Genomic DNA, 19,183 nt, shown 5'->3' with positions numbered 1-19,183 from the left:
TGTATGAAGAAATCTATTAATAAAAAACCTCCCATCAACAGATTAAGGGATAAAAGTCATGATTGCCTGAATGATAATGAATGTCTGATGAAATCTGACATCTCTTCCTTACAAAACCGGTCAATAAATGAGGGATCTATCAAGGATCTCTCAAAGCAACAGCCAACATCACGCCTCAGGAGAACTTGGAGCACTGTCCCCAGGCACGTTCTGTGAAATGTGCCAGCTCCTTTAGCTGTCTCGTTGGCTTTTGGGGCCAGCGGGGCTGTCCCTTGGAGCACTGCTTATGTGCACTGCCCACTCGGAGGGGATTCAGAGATACAGAGAATAACCTGTCTCCCAAACACATTAGACTGTGAATCTCTGCCCATTCTCCACCAATACCACCATCGGCTAGTGTTTCATGGAACACAGCGGGAGCTTTCCAATTAAAATGAAAAAAATCACAGAAAAGATGCCTGCTGTTGCTACTGAATTGCTGTCGGGGTTTAGCCCTTTTCTCCTGTCCCGACACACCAGAGGGATGTGTGCGGATTCCCTGTAGGAACAGTGCTTCCCATGGCAGTCACTTCCAACCAGGTGGCTGAGGGGTGAGGGGTGAAGACTCAAGGCTTAATTTGTTTGCTTTCTACAATGTCTAACTGCATAAAACAAAGAACCAAAGAACTCCCAAAGCTCCTTATTGAGAAATCATACTCCTCTGGTCTGTACACACAAGCACGCTATGATACCCCTTTTTCACTTGGTTTGGAAAAAAGGTCAGTTATGGCAACTGAAAAATGTTCCACGGAACAATTATTGGGTACCGAGAATTAACTGTGACACTGGAAAAGGGAGTGAGTCCTACCTTAAGTGCCGATTAAGTTCTTCCACGTAATTTTTTTGATCAAGGACATCAGTAATTCTTTCGTGCCTTTTGAAAACAGCATAAAAAAGACAGAAAGTCCTTTAATACATGGTTAATACCTTGTAACCATCTCCCAACCTTCCAGGCACCTCGAAGAAGTACCAATGTCATCGTGAAACTAAGGCACAGTCAGAGCTTAGTAATAATGTCTGCCTGGTCCTGGTCCCGGAGTGAACAGAGCAAAGCTGGCCAAGGGTGTGGTGGGGATGGCAGCCAGGTCCTTTGGAGATGCAGGAATGTGGGCAGGCTTCCTGTAGACACCCTCCTGCCTTGTCAGGCCAGGCATTTGGGAAGAGGAGAGAAAGCCATCTGGAATATGAGGTGGAAATACTGACAGCCAGATACAAATGGCCCTCCCTCAAGGTGGCAGATCAAGCTTATGATACTCAAGGGAAAGAGAAATGGCTCAAAAAAGGAGACCAGAGGCTTTTCAAAACATAAAGCTGACTAGCCTGAGTAAAAAAAAGATGTTAATTAAAAAAAAAAATTTAAAAAAAAAAAATTTTTTTTTTTCAACGTTTTTTATTTATTTTTGGGACAGAGAGAGACAGAGCATGAATGGGGGAGGGGCAGAGAGAGAGGGAGACACAGAATCGGAAACAGGCTCCAGGCTCCGAGCCATCAGCCCAGAGCCCGACGCGGGGCTCGAACTCACGGACCGCGAGATCGTGACCTGGCTGAAGTCGGATGCTTAACCGACTGCGCCACCCAGGCGCCCCCCCAAAAAAAAAAATTTTTTTTTTTAAATAAAAAATGTTTATTTATTTTTGAGAGAGACAGAGACAGAATGTGAGTGGGTTAGGGGCAGAGAGAGAGGGAGACACAGAATCTGAAGCAGGCTCCAGGCTCTGAGTTATCAGCACAGAGCCCGACGAAGGGCTCAAACTCACGAGCTGTGAGATCATGACCTGAGCTGAAGTCGGACGCTCAACTGACTGAGCCACCCAGGCGCCCCTTAAAAATTGTTTTAATGTTTTTATTCATTTTTGAGACAGAGAGACAGAGCATGAATGGGGGAGGGGCAGAGAGAGGGAGACACAGGACCCAAAGCAGACTCCAGGCTCTGAGCTGTCAGCACAGAGCTCAATGTGGGGCTCAAACTCATGAACTGTGAGATTATGACCTGAGCCGAAGTGAGATGCTTAACCGACTGAGCCACCCAGGCGCTCTTCTTTAACATTTTAAAGTTAGGCATCCCCCTCCACCCCTGACCCCCAATCTCCTTATATATATATATATATATATATATATATATATATATACACACACACACACACACACACACACACACACACACACACATATGTACATACAGGGGATCATTCTACACAGGTTCTTGCCACAGGTGCTGGATTTGTTTTTCAGCACATTTTTTTTCTTTTACCTATTCTGCCCTTCACATAGCTTTTCAGGTAACCCACGTTAATAGTCTGTTGAGCCTATATGCATATGACCATAGTATCTGTCTGTATTATATACATAGATACAGTATGTAATTAAAACATAGAAAATACATTAGGGATTTCTTGGGGTTGTTTACAAAAATGACATACAGTTGACCCGTGAACAATACATGGGTGGGGGACGCCAACCCCCTGCACCGCTGAAAATGTGCATGCAACTTTTGACTCCCCCAAAACTTAACTACTCATAGTGTACTGTTGAGGGAAGCCTTACCAATTACATAGTCCATTAACATGTATTTTGTATGTTATGTGTATTATATACTATAGCCTTACAATGAAATAAAATAAAATGTTATTAAGAAAATCATAAGGAAGAGAAAATACATTTACAGTACTGTACCGTACTTAACCGAAAAATATCTGCGTAAAAGTGGGCTTGTGCAGGTCAAGCCCATGTTGTTCAGGGGATCAACCGTATATACCCTTCTCAGTATCATACTTTTCTCATTTGATAACACCTTGTGGAAATCCCTCTAAGTCTACTATAACCAGTAGGTCAAATTTGTTCCATAATATCTCATAGAATGGAATATTTTGAATGTTCTGTAATTCATTCAATTATCTCCTATTGGTAGATATCAGTTTATTTCTATTTCTTTACATTATGAGTATAATTTTTGGGGGCTCCTGGGTGGCTCAGTTGGTTAAGTGTCTGACTTTTGATTTCGGCTCAGGTCATGATCTCACACAGTTCCTGAGATCAAGCCCTGCTTCAGGTTCTGCGCTGACAACACACCCTGCTTGGGATTCTCTGTCTCCCTCTCTCTCTGCCCGTCCCCACTTGTGCTCATGCACACACTCTCTCTCTCTCTCTCAAAGTAGATAAATAAACCTTAAAAGAAAAAAAAAAGAATATTTCTGTTTAAGTTTCAAGTGGATGAATCCTTATACTCAAGAAGCCTGAGGTATTTGTGGGGTTCCCACTGCCGGATAAGGTGTGCTGCTAGGGCTTGGGGCCTGTGAGAGTCCTTATAAAGAACACATTTGAGAGACAGATAACAGATACGGTAAACTATTCAAGCACAACCCAAGGGTTTATAGTGAGACTCCCTTCCATGCCTGCCTCCTGGCCTCTTCCCCTCACCCACCCAGAACAGCCACTGTTAGTAGGTGTCTACGCACCACTCTAGAAATGGTCCAAGCGTGTGGAAATACAACATATAAATGTGGATGCATATTCTTCAGCATAACTCAAATGGTAGCATGTTATATACATTGTTCACTTTGTTTTCTACCCCACCCCGAATGACTCCTTTAAAAGGATGCTCTTGTTAATAATAAGCAGGAAGGAGAGCATAATAAGGAAGGAGAGCATAATAAGCATGGCATGGAGGGACATCCAAGACACACTAGGATCAAGGAATGAGTCCAAGGGCAACTTTTACATATATATATATGTGTGTATATATATATATATATATATATATATATATATATATATATATATATATATGGGAGTACCTATAATGGTACCATCCCACTTATATTCAAACAAACCATAAGGCAAATTATACAACCAATAAATATACACCTGCAAGGCATTTAAAAAAGGTGTGGAAGGAGACATGAGCAGCTTCCTCTGAGGGAGGAGCAGGCACGGGATTGAGCTGGAGATGAGGGGGCAATGTGAATGGGGACATTCCTTTCTACCCTGCAGAGCTTAGCTCCTTGCACAATGAGCACATTCATGTATTACCTCTGTGACTAAAAAATACCTGCTGAAAATGAAAAGGTCGAACAAAGCAAAACAAACGTAGCATTCTTTCCCAGAATTTCATTAAAATTGTGAAGAACAGCAGCAGGCATGCAGTTACTTACTCTTTGCCGCCATCAAGACCCTGTACATCCTTAAGGTAGAGGGAAAAATCGATCACTCCAACCTGATCGACACAAAATGTACAAGTATTAAATAGGAGAAACTTTTTCTGTTTTCTGTAAACCATACATCTTTAAAATTCAGGGCATTTACCTTCCCGTCTCTTTCCTACACACATTTAGTCGGGCTGACCACCTCTACAAAAATAGTAATCAACTGAACAAACAAACCAAGAGAGAGAGAACCCCGCCAACTTCTAGAAGAAAAACTTATCACAAATCAGGATTTAAGGGAAGATTCTGAAGTTTTACCCTCTCGTCAAGACTAGTTTTGTATATTTATTCACTAAGCAGGTTGTTGACAAAGATCAGTGAAGTTCTTTGGGTATAGAGCAATTAAAAAAAAAGGGGTGGAGGGCGCCTGGGTGGCTCAGTTGGTTGAGCATCCAACTTCAGCTCAGGTCATGATCTCACAGTTCATGAGTTCGAGCCCCCCATCAGGCTCTGTGCTGTCAGAGCAGAGTCTGCTTTGGATCCTTTGTCCCTTCCAGCCCCCTCTCTCTGTCCCTCCTCTGCTCATGCTCTCTCTCTTTTTTTTTTTAAATTTTTTTTAATGTTTACTTATTTTTGAGAGAGAGAGAGAGAGAGAGCGAGCGCGGGGAAGTGGCAGAGAGAGAGGGAGACACAGAATCTGAAGCAGGCTCCAGGCTGTCAGCACAGATCCCGACGTGGGGCTTGAACTCACAAACTGTGAGATCATGACCTGAGCCGAAGTCGGACACTCAGCTGACTGAGCCACCCAGGTACCCCCTGCTCATGCTCTCTTTCAAAAAAAAAAAAAAAAAAAAAAAAAAAAGAATAAACATAAAGAAAAAAAAAGAAAAAAGAGGCCTGAGTGGCTAGACTAAGGTGGTAAGTAACCTTAACTGACATTCTGACCCCCTCCTTCCCTAAATTGTGGTGAAATGGTCCCATCTCATTTTCCAGGGGAAATTCTCTGCTGTTGTGAACGAGGGAGAACCAGAGCCCCTCACATCTGAATGTCAAGGGCTTTGTCCAGAAATAAAGCCCTTGAGAGAGAATGAGAGCCTGGTCTGCCACTGTCTGCTACAGCATGAGTAAGTGAAGCCACTTCTTCTTCTTCTTTTTTGTTTTTTTTAAATGTTTTTTTAACTTTATTTTTGAGAGAGAGACAGTGCAAGTGGGGGAGGGCACAGAGAGAGGGAGATGAAAACTGGGAAAATGGGGTCCATCAGTAGAGAAATATTGATCAGTTATGTAATAGCCATGTCATGGAGCCCCATGCACCCATCACAAAGAATGCAGTGGGTGGATGTATGACATAATGACATGAAGAAAGCTCCAGGAGAAAATGAGAAGTCCCAGAGTGATATATATAGCATTAACCCTTTACAGTAATACCACTTTGTTAAAGCCACAGCCATGTGTGAGAGTTTCTGCAACTTCTCTGTCACACCTCCCACCAACCTACATTCCTGACCCTTGAACCTGGGCAGCCTCAGTGTCTGTCTTGAGTAAGAAGCAGCAGAAATGATTCCGTGACTTCTGCAGCTACATTAATGGAGGCAACATAAGCTTCTTCCTAGCTCTTCCTAGAGGGGCATATAACATTGAAGTTCTGAGCTTCCCCGAAAGAAGTCTGGCTACCCTGAAGCTACCATGCTGGACACCAAATGGAGAGACCACATGAGGACAGGGGTGCCTGAGAAGCCTCTGCGGTTCCTGTCCCAGCTCCCTGAACCTTCTCAGCCCGAAGACAGATAAGCGAGAGAAGAGGCCTTCAGTGATTGCTGCCCCAGCCACCAACCTGACCGCACAGAGCTCTTAATCCAGAAGCGCCTGCCTCTCTCTGTCCAGCCAACCGCTGAGATACAGTGATTGCTATTGGTTACCTGGCTGTTGATTTGTCATCCAGAAATGGGAGCAAGAAAGGATTTAATATGAAACAAACCCACATATACAAAAATGCATAGGAAAAGTAGAACTGTTTCTAGAGAGATTTTCCCCCTCAATATTTACCACTATCTATGGGGACGAAAGGGATCAAGGGAGGGGAGGGGGGGAGTTTGAATTTCATTCTTCACTTGATATGCTTCTGTATGAACTTTTTTTCAGCAAGCATGTATTTCTTTTGTAATAAAATTAAATAATAATAAATCGAGGGGGGGCCTGGCTAGCTCAGTCAGTAGAGCATGTGACTCTTGGTCTTGGGGCTGTGAGTTCGGGCCTACATTGGGTGTAGAGATTACTCAAAAATAAAATCTTAAAAAAAATAATAATAAAATTTAATTTAAAAAGTACACTTTGGGGCACCAGAGATTCTGTGTCTCCCCCTCTCTGCCCCTTCCCCGCTCATGCTCTGTCTCTCTCTGTCTCTCAAAAATGAATAAATGTTAAAAATTTAAAAAAAAAGTACATTTTCAACTGCAAAAAACCCTCAACAATAGAAAGGAGAGAGGATTAATACTCAAAGTAGACATTAATGGATCAGAAAGCAAATAAAGCCCTCCTCCCAAAGCAGAAATAATCAAGAGCAAAAGATCAAATGTAAAAGCTGGTTCTTCGAGTTCAATATAACAGACAAATCTCCACCAAATATCATCAAGATTTAGCAAGTGCACAACACTGCCAATGAGAAAAGTGAGATTTTAAGAAGCTTAAGAGAATACTCTCTTATAACCAATAGACCTGAGTGAAATATATGACTTTTGGAAAAATATAAATTACTAAAAAATTGTCCTAAGGGGCACCTGGGTGATTCTTGATTTTGGCTCAGGTCATGGTCTCATGATTGTGAGATCAAGCCTCGTGTCTTGCTCTCACTCAGCGTGGAGCCTGCTTAGTATTCTCTCTCTCTCTCTCTCTCTCTCTCTCTCTCTCTCTCTCTCTCTCAAAAAAAAAGAAATGAATAAAAATAAAAATAAAAAAATGTCCTAAGACACAGGAAACCAATACATTGACCAAAACCTAAATGAAAAAGTGGTCAAACAACTAAGGACCAAAAAACCCACAAAGCTGAAGAGATCATCCCAGTAAGTTCTTACAAACCTTCAGAGGAAAAAATCATTCCTGGTCTAATAAATAGTTGCAGGAATACAGAAAAGAACATTATCCAGCTTATTTTATGAGGTTATATTCCGACACCACAAAGTGGCAAAGACAGTACAGTAAAGGAAAACTGAGAACAGTGTCACAAATACAGGGAAACACAAAATTTCCAAATAAACCACAGACATGTTGAATCTAGGAGGACACCAGAAGAGTAATACATGATGACCACTCCTGTAAACCCTGTTTACTTGAGGAATGCAGGGATAATATCACAAAAGGAAACCTATGAATGAATTCAGTTATATTTATGGGTTAAAAGCTAAGACATTTTAAAAGACACCAAAAAAAGGTACGTGATGGCACTGCATGCTCATTTATAATAAAAATGCAAAATAAATTAGATTGGCACAGTACTTTCTGAACATGAGAAAAAGGATCCCTCAGACATCAGTAGCAAACATTCATGGTGACCTATGAGAGGCACTGTGCTAAAGAACAAACCAGGGAAATGCATGGAAGTGTGGGATCATATATCATACACCTGAAACTAATGTAACACTGTACGTTAACAATACTGGAATTTAAAATAAAATTCCAGGGGCGCCTGGGTGGCGCAGTCGGTTAAGCGTCCGACTTCAGCCAGGTCACGATCTCGCGCTCCGTGAGTTCGAGCCCCGCGTCGGGCTCTGGGCTGATGGCTCAGAGCCTGGAGCCTGTTTCCGATTCTGTGTCTCCCTCTCTCTCTGCCCCTCCCCCGTTCATGCTCTGTTTCTCTCTGTCCCAAAAATAAATAAACGTTGAAAAAAAAATAAGAAAAAAAAAATAATAAAATAAAATAAAATAAAATTCCAGGGGTGCCTGAGTGGCTCAGTGGGTTGAGTGTCTGACTTCAGCTCAGGTCATGATCTCATGGCTCGTGAGTTGGAGCCCTGTGTCAGGCTCTGGGCTGACAGCTCAGAGCCTGGAGTCTGCTTCAGACTCTGTGTCTCCCTCTGTCTGCCCCTCCGCTGCTTGCACTCTGTCTCTCGCATTGTCTCAAAAATAAACATTAAAAAAAATTTTTTTTTTAATAAAATTCCACTGTGAGCACAGACCTACATATGGAAATGCTATTTAAGATTTTTAAAAAATATTTTGAGACAGAGCAAGAGTGCACAGTCAGGGGAGGGGCAGAGGGAGAGAGAGAATCCTAAGCAGGCTCCACTTGGCGAGGAGCCCGACTCTGGGCTCAATCTCATGACCTTGAGATCATGACCTGAGCTGAAATCAAGAGTCAGAGGTTTCAGTGACTGAGCCATCCAGGAGCTCCAATGTTATTTAAAACTAAAAATGGGGGCGCCTGGGTGGCGCAGTCGGTTAAGCGTCCGACTTCAGCCAGGTCACGATCTCGCGGTCCGTGAGTTCGAGCCCCGCGTCAGGCTCTGGGCTGATGGCTCAGAGCCTGGAGCCTGTTTCCGATTCTGTGTCTCCCTCTCTCTCTGCCCCTCCCCCGTTCATGCTCTGTCTCTCTCTGTCCCAAAAATAAATAAACGTTGAAAAAAAAAATTAAAAAAAAAAATAAATAAAACTAAAAATGAATGAAGCAGGCTACTACTGTCATTTCAGAGGACTCTTTAAAGTTTCCCTCAGATTGTCTCTTAAATAATGGTAACCATAACAGTACAGAACTAAAAATAAAAAAAGAGGTGCCTGGGTGGCTCAGTGGGTTGGGCATCCAACTTCAGCTCAGGTCATGATCTTGCAGCTCGTGGGTTCGTGCCCTGCGTCGGGTTCTGTGTTGACAGCTCAGACCCTGGAGCCTGCTTTGGATTCTGTGTCTCCCTCTCTTTCTGCCCCTCCCCTGCTCACACTCTGTCTCTCAAAAATGAATAAACGTTAAAAAAGTAAAAAATAAATAAAATAAAAATAGAAAAAGACCAGAACAGAATGCTTTATCATATCTATTATTTGATAAGAGTCACAATTGAGTTTTTATTTTGGAATCTAACAAAGTGATGTTCAAGTTCACATGGCAGAATGGACAGCCTGAACTATATCTGAAAAGGAAATAAACAAAGTAGGCAGGAGGTGAGCGACTAGAATGTAAAACATACTATATGGCTCTGGTAAATTAAAGACTGTGTTACTGGCATAGGAATAGAGAGATTCAGAGACTAGACCTCTGAGTCCAGAAATAAACTTCGGTAGATTTTGGATATTTCACTCATGATAAAGGTGAAATTCCAAATTAGCAGAAAAATATATTTACTACATGACATTGAGAAAACTGGTTTACTATTTGTAAAAGAAACCTAGACTCCCACTTCACACTATGTCAAAACAAATGACACACGTTATTTAAATGTAAAAAAAAACCAAACCAGTTTTTAAAAAATTACATTAATTTTTAGATGGGGACAATACCTTAGAAAGTATAAAGAAAAAGTCCATTAAATTTGATGGCACCAGCAGGGGTGCCTGGCTGGTTCAAGTTGTTAAAGCATGCAACTCTTGGTCTCAGGGTCATGAATTTGGGCCCCATGTTGGGTGTAGAGATTACTTAAAAATAAAATCTTAAAAAAAAAATCAAATAAATTTGAATGCCAAAAAAAATTATTTTTTTCCTTGCAGAGAAAACCAGCTGTAAGAAACCAGCAAAAAATTTATAACAAAAATTCTGACAATTAATATCATTAATCTATAATAAAGGAGTGGGAAAAAATGGAAGACACACAAAAATGGGAAAAGGAATAGGGATGGGGAGTCACAAAAGCTGAACCACCAATGTCATATAAAGCACGCAAAAAATACTTGACCTCCTGAGTCCTCAAAAATATAAATTCGATGGGGTGCATGGCTGGCTCAGTTGGTAGAACATGTGACTCTTGATCTCAGGGTCGTGAGTTCAAGCCCCATGTTGGCCATGAAGCTTACATACATTTATTTATTTATTTATTTATTTATTTATTTATTTATTTATTACATGTATTTGTTTTTATGTATATTTAATATATTTTTAAGTCTATTTATTTATTGAGAGACAGAGAGACTGCAAGTGGGGTAGGGACAGAGAGAGAATGGGAGAATCTCAAGCAGGCTCCTTGCTGTCAGTGCAGAGCCTGACGTGGGGGGTTGAACTCACAAAACTGTGAGAACATAACATGAGCTGAAATCAAGAGTCAGCTGCTTAACTGACTGAGCCACCCCAGTGCCCCTGAGCCTACTTTTAAAAATAAAAACATGTTGGGGCGCCTGGGTGGCTCAGGTCATGATTTCACGGTTCACAAGTTTTGAGCCCTGTGTCGGACTCTGTGTTGACAGCTCAGAGCCTGGAGCCTGCTCTGGATTCTGTGTCTCCCTCTCTCTCTACCCATCCCCTGGCTCATGCTCTGTCTCTCTCTCCCTCTCAAAAATAAATAAACATTACAAAAATTTTTTTAAATAAAAAAAAAAACATGTTTATAAAAAAATGCAAATTTGAGATGCGCTGTTTTTGTCTATCAGATTGAAAAAAGACCAAGAAAGCCCACCATGACATCACAATACTCATGTAGAATGTTTACTGTGACACAGTAGTCCCAAAATTTATCCTAAGGAAATCAATGGACAATAGTACAAAGAGGTATGAGGATGTTTACAATACTGTTGTTGTAATATGGAATCAACCTAAGTTAATAAGGTACTGGTTAAATGAATTATGGCACATTCATAAAATGGAATACAGGCATACCTCATTTTATGCTTTATTTGTACTTTGCTTAATTGTACTTTGCTTTATTTTGCTTTGTTGTACTTGGTGGACATTCCTTTTTTACAAATTGAAGGTATGTGGTAACCATGTGTTGGGCAAGTCTATCAGCATCATTTTCCCAACAGCATTTGCTCACCTTGTGTCTGTGGTTCACATTTTGGTAATCATGTATTTCAAACTTTTCCTACTTTGTTATGATGATCTGTGATCAGTGACTATGACTTGTTGAAAGCTCAGATGATGGTTAGCATTTTTCAGCAATGAAATATTTAAATTTTTAAAAAAATATTTATTTACTTTTGAGAGAGAGAGAGAGACAGAGCATGAGCAGGGAAGAAGTAGAGAGAGAGGGAGACACAGAATCCGAAGTAGGCTCCAGGCTCTCAGCTGCCAGCACAGAGCCTGACATGGGGCTTGAACCATGAGCCGTGAGATTGTGAGTTGAGCCAAAGTCGGATACGTAACTGACTAGGCACTCAGCAATGAAATATTTTACAGTACGAACATTAATTTTTATTTAACTTATTTTTATTATTTATTTACACATTTTTTTTAGGTATGATGTTATCACATCACACACCTGATAGGTTATAACTTGTATATGTACTGAGAAACCAAAAAACAAAACCAAAACCAAAAAACCCTCCATGACTCGCTTTATTGAGATACTCGCTTTATCGCAGAGGTCTGGAACTGAATTCATAGTATCTCTGAGGTGTGCTTGTACTGTGCAGCCATTTAAATAGTTTATATCTCGGGCGCCTGGGTGACTCAGTCAATTAAGTGTCCGACTCTTGATTTCGGCTCAGGTCACAATCTCATGGTTCATGGGTTCCAGCCTGGTGTTGGGCTCTGCTCTGTGTCAGTGCGGAGCCTGCTTGGAATTGTCTCTCCCTCCCTCTCTACCCCTACCCCACCATACTCTCTCTCTCTCTCTCTCAAAATAAATAAACTTAAGAAAAAAAAAAAGATTTATATCTCAGGGCACCCGGGTGGCTCAGGGTTAAGCGTCGGACTCTTGATTTTGGCTCAGGTCATGATCTCACTGTTTGTGAGTTTGAGCCTCCTGTGGGGATTTGCACTGTCAATGCAGAGCCTGCTTGGGATTCTGTCTTTCCCTCTCTCTCTGCCCCCTTCCTGCCCACCCTCCTGTGCATGTGTGCACTGTCAAAATGAATAAAATAAGCTAAAAGTAAATAAATAAATGGTTTATATCTCTACTGACATTGAGAGCTATGTGGGACATAGTGTGAAATAAACAAAACTACAAAATGGTGTGTCTGGAATAATCATATTTTGGTTGAACAAAAGTCCAAATACCTTTAATAAAAGATATAGGGGCGCCTGGGTGGCGCAGTCGGTTAAGCGTCCGACTTCAGCCAGGTCACGATCTCGCGGTCCGTGAGTTCGAGCCCCGCGTCGGGCTCTGGGCTGATGGCTCAGAGCCTGGAGCCTGTTTCCGATTCTGTGTCTCCCTCTCTCTCTGCCCCTCCCCCGTTCATGCTCTGTCTCTCTCTGTCCCAAAAATAAATAAACGTTGAAAAAAAAAAAAATTAAAAAAAAAAAAAAAAAAAAAGATATAAACATACACCCCCTATTCTTGTGCTGGAAGGATAGATATCAAAATGTAACACTGTATTACTCTCTGAATATGGGATTATGTGTGAAGTTTTGTTTCTTTTCAAATACTTGTCTGTATTTTTTGAAAAATTTTCGACATGCAAAAACAAACTATTGGGGAAGAAAGGGGGGAGAGGTTATAAGAAAAAAAACAAAACAAAAACAAGCTGACCTGGGTATGGAGGGATTAGAGGAAGCTTTAGATTCTTCAGATCCAAACTTGTGGCAGGAAGAAGGCTGGGCATTGGCCCAACCACAGCTACAGATGCTCTGAACAGGGGTGGAGGTTGGGATGGGTCGGGGTGTCTCTCCCCGTCACACATCTATTGTCACTGCCACCAGGAGCGTAGGGCTCAACCCTGGTCACCTGCTCCCATAAGGAAGAAAGCCTCCCAAGAGGGCTGTCTCACCCATCAGGGCATTCTGATCTGTGCTGCCTGCTTTCATTTGCACCCCATTGTATCATCTCACTTCCCAAATCTCTCCTGACTCTACCTTCCTAGTCCCCATCCAACCTTTGGGACTTTGCTCACTGTTTTTGCTGTCTCCACTGTTGGCCCCTTCTAAACTTATGACCTGGATGGCTGCTAGATTGCTCTTTCTCTCAGCTGGGCCCAATCATTTCAGTACACTGCTTAAAAACCTCCAATGGCTTCCTTTTTTTTTTTTTTTTTTTTAGTTTATTTATTTATTTTGAGAAAGAGAGACAGAGACAGAGAATCCCAAGTAGGCTCCACACTGTCAGTGCAGAGCCTGACATGGGACTCGAACCCACGAACTGTGGAGATCGTGACTTGAGCCGAAATCAAGAGTCAAAATGCTTCACTGCGCTACCCAGGCAGCCCTCTGATGGCTTCCCAAGGTTCCAGACACAAAAGACAAACCCTTTCGCAGGACACCAATGGCCTGGAAACTGAGCCCAGCCTCTACCTTCATTTCATGTGCCTCTGTGCCTTGGCCCAGACTTCCCCTTCCCCAGGGGGCTTCCCCCTTTGCCCCAGCCTTCCAGTAGACACCCTCTACCATTTGCCCCTTTCTTCGGCTCAGCCCATGTCCTCAGATCTTATGGAAAATCCCTGGCCCAAAGAAGGCATTCCACTTAGAGCCAAGATTCCTATTTTACCTGAGAATCCAAGTCTTCTCCTTTTAAGCAGAGATTGGCATCGAGAACATTGAGTCCCACCAGCAGACCCACAATCACCATCCCTTCCTCTTCCATCATCAATGCCTCAGGCTCATAGAACTCACTGAAAGAGATTGACACAGCAGGGGGCTTCTTAGGAAGGGATGTTCACCACCCCATCTCCCTGACATGCATCCCTTTTTATCTCCCAGCTGACAGCTGGGCTGCTGGCTTCACCAGAAGCCAGAAACTCCCTGGTGTCCATTTCCTCCTGCCCCCACCTGCTTCAAGTGCTGCTATTTCTTCTCTGGCCTCTCTTCTCTTCCTGTGGTTGAGAATGGGCTCCTCCCACCTCTAGTCTAAGGCTGACTCCTCCATCTGGACCCTGGACCCTGGTCCTTCTCACCTCCTCTTGGCTCCTCTGTTCCTGACCATCACTCTGCCCTTCCTTTCTCTGCTGGCTCCTTTTTCTGCACTGTGAGGAACTATTTCTACACTCATGTTAGCCGGAAGCAGGTTTCCACAGCTCCCCACATCCAAGAATAAAACCCTTCCCTCTTCCCTGTGTCCCACGGAGCAACACTGGATGCTTTTACTTTCTTACCTCCCGAGTCACCTCAGCCATTCATAGTGGGGCCCCATTCCCTGTCTACTACTGCTCCTGGTCACCAGTGATGTGCTAGTTTACTAGCTGTGTGTGTGTGTGAGTGCATGAGAACTTATCATCTTAAGAATTAGTTCGTTAGGTCATAGGGATGAAAGGTCCAGCATAGGGAATACAGTCAATGGTGCTGTGGTAACTCTGCACGGCGACAGAGGGTAACTACACTTGTGGTGAGTACAGCATCATGGTGTAGACTTGTGGAATCACGATGTTGCACACCTGAAACTATGTAACGTGTGTCAACTATAAGTCAATTAAAAAAAAGAATTAGTTCATTAGAACACAATCTGTACCTCGAAGCTACTCAGTGTGACTTTACTCACAGTGCAAAGTATGTGAAGTATTTGAAATTGCATTTATCATGTTAAAGATATAATCAATAATAAGCCATGACTTAAAATGTGGCAAATTTTGAGTGGCAGGCCATACTATAAAAGCTACTTTCAACTCAATTAGACAAAAAGATTAACTCTAGAGAGATTCTTCCCTTATAAATGCTCATGTTCTAGAGAAAATTCCTTTTATGAAGATATTTTTGTTTACATACGTTTATATGTACATATTTTATAAATTTATATTTATATATTTATAAATATCAAAAATGAACCAGTCTTGGGCACCTGGTGACTCAGTCGGTTAAGCATCCGACTCTTGAATTTCAGCTCAGGTCATGATCTCATGGTTTGTGAGATCAAGCCCCATGTTGGGCTCTGTGCTGACAGTGCGGAGCCTTCTTGGGACTCTCTCCCTCTCTCTCTCTGCCCCTCCCCTGCTCTCTCTCTTTATCTCAAAATAAATACACATTAAAAAAAAAATGAACCAGTCATAAATTTCAGAGACAGCCAGTTAGTCATTACTGATGCTAAGAGATATAAAATTTTACAAACTGGATATGGAATCCTAAGATAGGTAATATCTTGAAAAAAGCAGGATTTTATACTTTAAAGTTGTTCACTGCATGTGGTTTTAAAGTCATTTTTTCCCTGTTATCAACAAGTCAAATAAATAACATTTTGTTGAAGCTTAACTGAGTAGGCTGTCAGTTACCTAATCACAGGGATTTTGAAGAATGAGTTTTGAAATGACTTTTCAAAATGAAAAGTAAGTATGACTCTTCATTCAAAAGGACTTTCAGATACCCGTGCTTACAAACTGAAATACTCTTTTAAAACTAAGCCACAGGAAATTTATGATGAATAATAATTCAAATAAAAGCTGTGTATGTTGTATACTCGTTTCAATTCAAAACAATCTACAGAACTATGTTCTAATTATTTACAGAGTGAAAGACAAGCAAAGATAGGGGTAAAAAAATACCTTAAGAGATGTTTATTGTCTATAAGCACTTTCAGATAATCTGCCAGTTTCTTTTGCATGAGTGCAAGATAAAGCCATGCTCTGCCTCTTCCCACAGCTGTCCTAGAATTCAGAGAATCAAACTGTTAAGGTGTTAACACCAAAAACCCCTCAAACCCCACTTTAAAGAGATACACATATTCACACATGTACATGCACATCAACATGAACACAGAGAACACTGTAAGAATAGTGGCTTTGGGGGTTGGGTGGAACATACGGTCTGTGAAAGCCCAGAAAACAGCTCTTTGGGTACAGTTTGAATTTTGTATCATGGACATGTACTTTTTGTCTGGTTGGTTTTTTTTTTTTTTGATGCAAAAAGATGATTTTATTAAAGCATGGGGACAGGACCCATGGGCAGGAAGAACTGCCTATTTTGACAAAAGAGTGAGAAAAGAAACACTCTTAATCCTCAAAAATCTGATTTCTGGAACAAATACAATTAGGTAAACCTTTGCATATATTCATAAAATTTCACAGGGGGCCAGGAAATACCAGATTAGGTTTGTACGTCAGACATAGGTCATGATGTCATGATGTGTGGGTTTGAGCCCTGCATCAGGCTCTGCGCTGGCAGTATTGAGCCCACTTGGGATTTTCCCTCTCTCTCTCTCTCTCTCTCCCCCGCCTCACTTGCTTTCTCTATCTCAAAATGAATAAAACTTAAAAAAAAAAAAAAGAAAAAATTCTGGGTGACAAATCATACTGCAAAAGATATTTTCATTTATTTATTTGTTTGTTTGTTTATTTACTTGGGGGGGGAGGAGCAGAGTGAAGAGACAATCCTAAGCAGGCTCTATACCCAGTGTGGAGCCTGATGCGGGGCTCAGTCTCACAATTGTGAGATCATGACCTGAGGCCAAAATCAACACTCAGATGCTTAACCAACTGAGCCACCTAGGAGCTCTGATATTTTTTCTTAAAAAAAAATTTTTTTTTGAGAGAGAGAGAGGGCAGGGGAGGGGCAGAGAGGAGGAGAGAGAATCCCAAGCAGGCTCCCCACTGTGAGTGCAAAGCCCAATGCGGGGCTCAAACCCACAAACTGTGAGATCATGACCCGAGCTGAAATCAAGAATCAGACGCTTAACAGACTGGGCCACCCAGGTGCCCCACCCTGGTATTTTCATTTTAGACAGGGGAACTGAATTTTGGACAGATTCCTCTCAGGATGCAAAAATTCATCCTACAAGTTTCAAACAACCTTAAACAACCCCTTCCCCCCAAAAAAACCCCACTAGTCATAACTTCCAAAATAATACCAAAATTTGAGAACTTTCATTACTATTTAATGAAATAGTTAAAAAAAAAAAAAGTCCTTTCCCATGCAGCCCCCTGTGAGGCTACTCCCGGAGGCATCAAGGAAAGGGAACTATTGTATATTTCCTCTTTGGCAGACAGGGTAGGATTTTGGTACCTAAGCCTGTTTAGCAGCCAGAGTTAATAGGGGAACAGAGTAGTGGGTTTAGCTGACAGTGAGCTCTTTGTTAGCATAAGGCTTCAAAAGTGCCTCCCATGCATAACTGGAAACAGAGGTCTGAGCGTAGGAGGGACTGTTCTACTCCGACCTGAACACGCTGGGACTTGGTCTAGCTGCTTCACTCCTGAGGGAGTAAGCTGGTCGGAAGGGGTGGGCAAACAGGACCACATAAGTATGAAGCAAAGCAGAAGACGAGGGAAGTGCATGACAGATCACCAAATACAGATTTGAAGGTTGTCATGTACAAAAGGCTTTCACCTTCTGTGGTACAAGCCCAGAGGACTGAACTAGGGACAGGGACAGAGGCTTAAATTTCATCTTGATAAGAATGCATAGGGTTCTGTAGCAATGGAGGTCAATGGGCTTTAGAAGGTTCCAGAGTCCTGCAGACCTGTGTTCTCTTCCTGGCTCTACTACTCACTTGCCAACGGACCTTGGGCAGGTTACTTAGCTACTCAGTCTTAGTTTCTGTACTTATCAGTGGGGATTCCAACAGCTTTCCCAGAGGCTTGTTGAGAGGGATTAAATGAGATCCTGAAATGTCCTTAGCACAACTCCTGGCACATGGCAGGCCCTTAGTGAATGCTGGTTATTATCATTATCTCAAAATGGAACAGGCTAGGTCCTTGGGAGAAGCATCAGAGGCTGGACAGTCGTGTCCCCCTCTGGGAGACTGCAGGGTGCTCTTTTGTATCGGCCCAGGGATCTCTAGGTCCCTTTCTAGTTCCAAATTTCATGATGATGCCTTGTTTGTATTCTGTCCAGTTTTTTATTTTGAGCCTATGCATGGGGAATCCTGAGGCAAACCCAGACATGGCAAATGATTTGTCAGTCTCACCTTTTCACAAATGTCTCATGTCCCAGAATTGAAAATCTGGCCCGAACTACACTATTCAGAAAGGTGCCCAGATGTATCTGAAGCACAGATTCCCAGGAGTGTAATGATGACTCCTTTTACTTCTGTAACCGCTCCTCAGGTGACAACACCTTTTCTTTTTTAAAGTAATCGCTACACCCAACATGGCGCTTGAACTCAAGAGTTGCATGCTCTACTAAGCCAGCCAGGTGCCCCACCACATCTCTTCAAACTACGTGACCTTGTGTGACAAGCAGGAATCTTTCAAACCCCATTTGAAAGATAAGGGAACTGAGGCTCAGGGAGGGGCAAATCTTGCTGAAGATATTGACAATTATGAGCATCAGGGCTGGAACTAAAGTTTAAGTAGAGTGTGGCTCATGCTACAATTTGTTCTGAATTAGAAAAAGTGTTATCAGCAAGTAGTTGAGAAGTGGGTAAATACAAGGTTTTTTTGTTTTTGTTTTTGTTTTTAACATTAAGTCAGTGTAACTGCTTCTCACTCACTTTAATTCTGGCAGATTTCTGACACTGGTGGCTATATCTGATGCTTCTGGACAAAGTTTCTCCACCAGCTCCAAAGGACCAAAGAAAGATTTATTTTGGCCAATAAAACTCTTCTTGACTAAAAGGGAAAACAAAAGTGTTATTTATAAGAACAGGTTGCAAAATGTCTTCAGGTGTCCACTGTCTCTCTCCCAAAAGCCAAACAGACAATGCACGACTCTACCACTTAATCCTGATTTAGTCTCAGGGACTCAGATGCCAGGTAACAAACGAGCTCTCCCTTCCTCTGGTGACAGGGTTTCTCTGATATCCCGACTAGGTTCTTACTCCAAGTATTTACTGCCCATGAAATAAAACAAGTATCTCATATCTGTATTGCTTGTAGAAAGCCTTCCCCTTTCTCCCTCCTACCTGATGTCAAAATCAATGCTCAAATTATCCCCACCATCCCTCATCTGACCTGCTGCCAATAATCTTCTAATGGGTCTTCTTGCTCCCAATACGGTCGACTCCCCACCCTTACAATCTGTTCAAACACGTGGAAGTTGTTTTAAAAATGTAAGTCATGTCATGTTTTCCCTTGCTTA

General features: G+C 42.0%; 1 protein-coding gene across 1 annotated transcript in view; it reads right to left on the bottom strand.

Moving 5' to 3' along the window:
* The window catches only part of RUFY1 (RUN and FYVE domain containing 1), a 61,242-nt gene that overhangs the window by 29,271 nt on the left and 12,788 nt on the right, over positions 1–19,183 (bottom strand). Inside the window, exons 3-7 of the mRNA XM_086706114.1 lie at positions 18,597–18,714; positions 15,715–15,816; positions 13,734–13,857; positions 4,192–4,253; positions 848–913 (exon numbers count right to left, since the gene is read on the bottom strand). Of these exons, the coding sequence (XP_086562240.1) occupies positions 848–913; positions 4,192–4,253; positions 13,734–13,857; positions 15,715–15,816; positions 18,597–18,714 (472 nt within the window). The remainder of the gene's footprint in view (positions 1–847; positions 914–4,191; positions 4,254–13,733; positions 13,858–15,714; positions 15,817–18,596; positions 18,715–19,183) is intronic.

Source organism: Puma concolor, chromosome A1 (assembly GCF_028749965.1).
Source record: "Puma concolor isolate L17-30 chromosome A1, mPumCon1.1.hap2, whole genome shotgun sequence".
Taxonomy (NCBI): domain Eukaryota; kingdom Metazoa; phylum Chordata; class Mammalia; order Carnivora; family Felidae; genus Puma; species Puma concolor.
The sequence above is the reverse complement of the archived record's forward strand: the minus strand, read 5'-3'. Positions and strand labels throughout refer to the sequence as shown.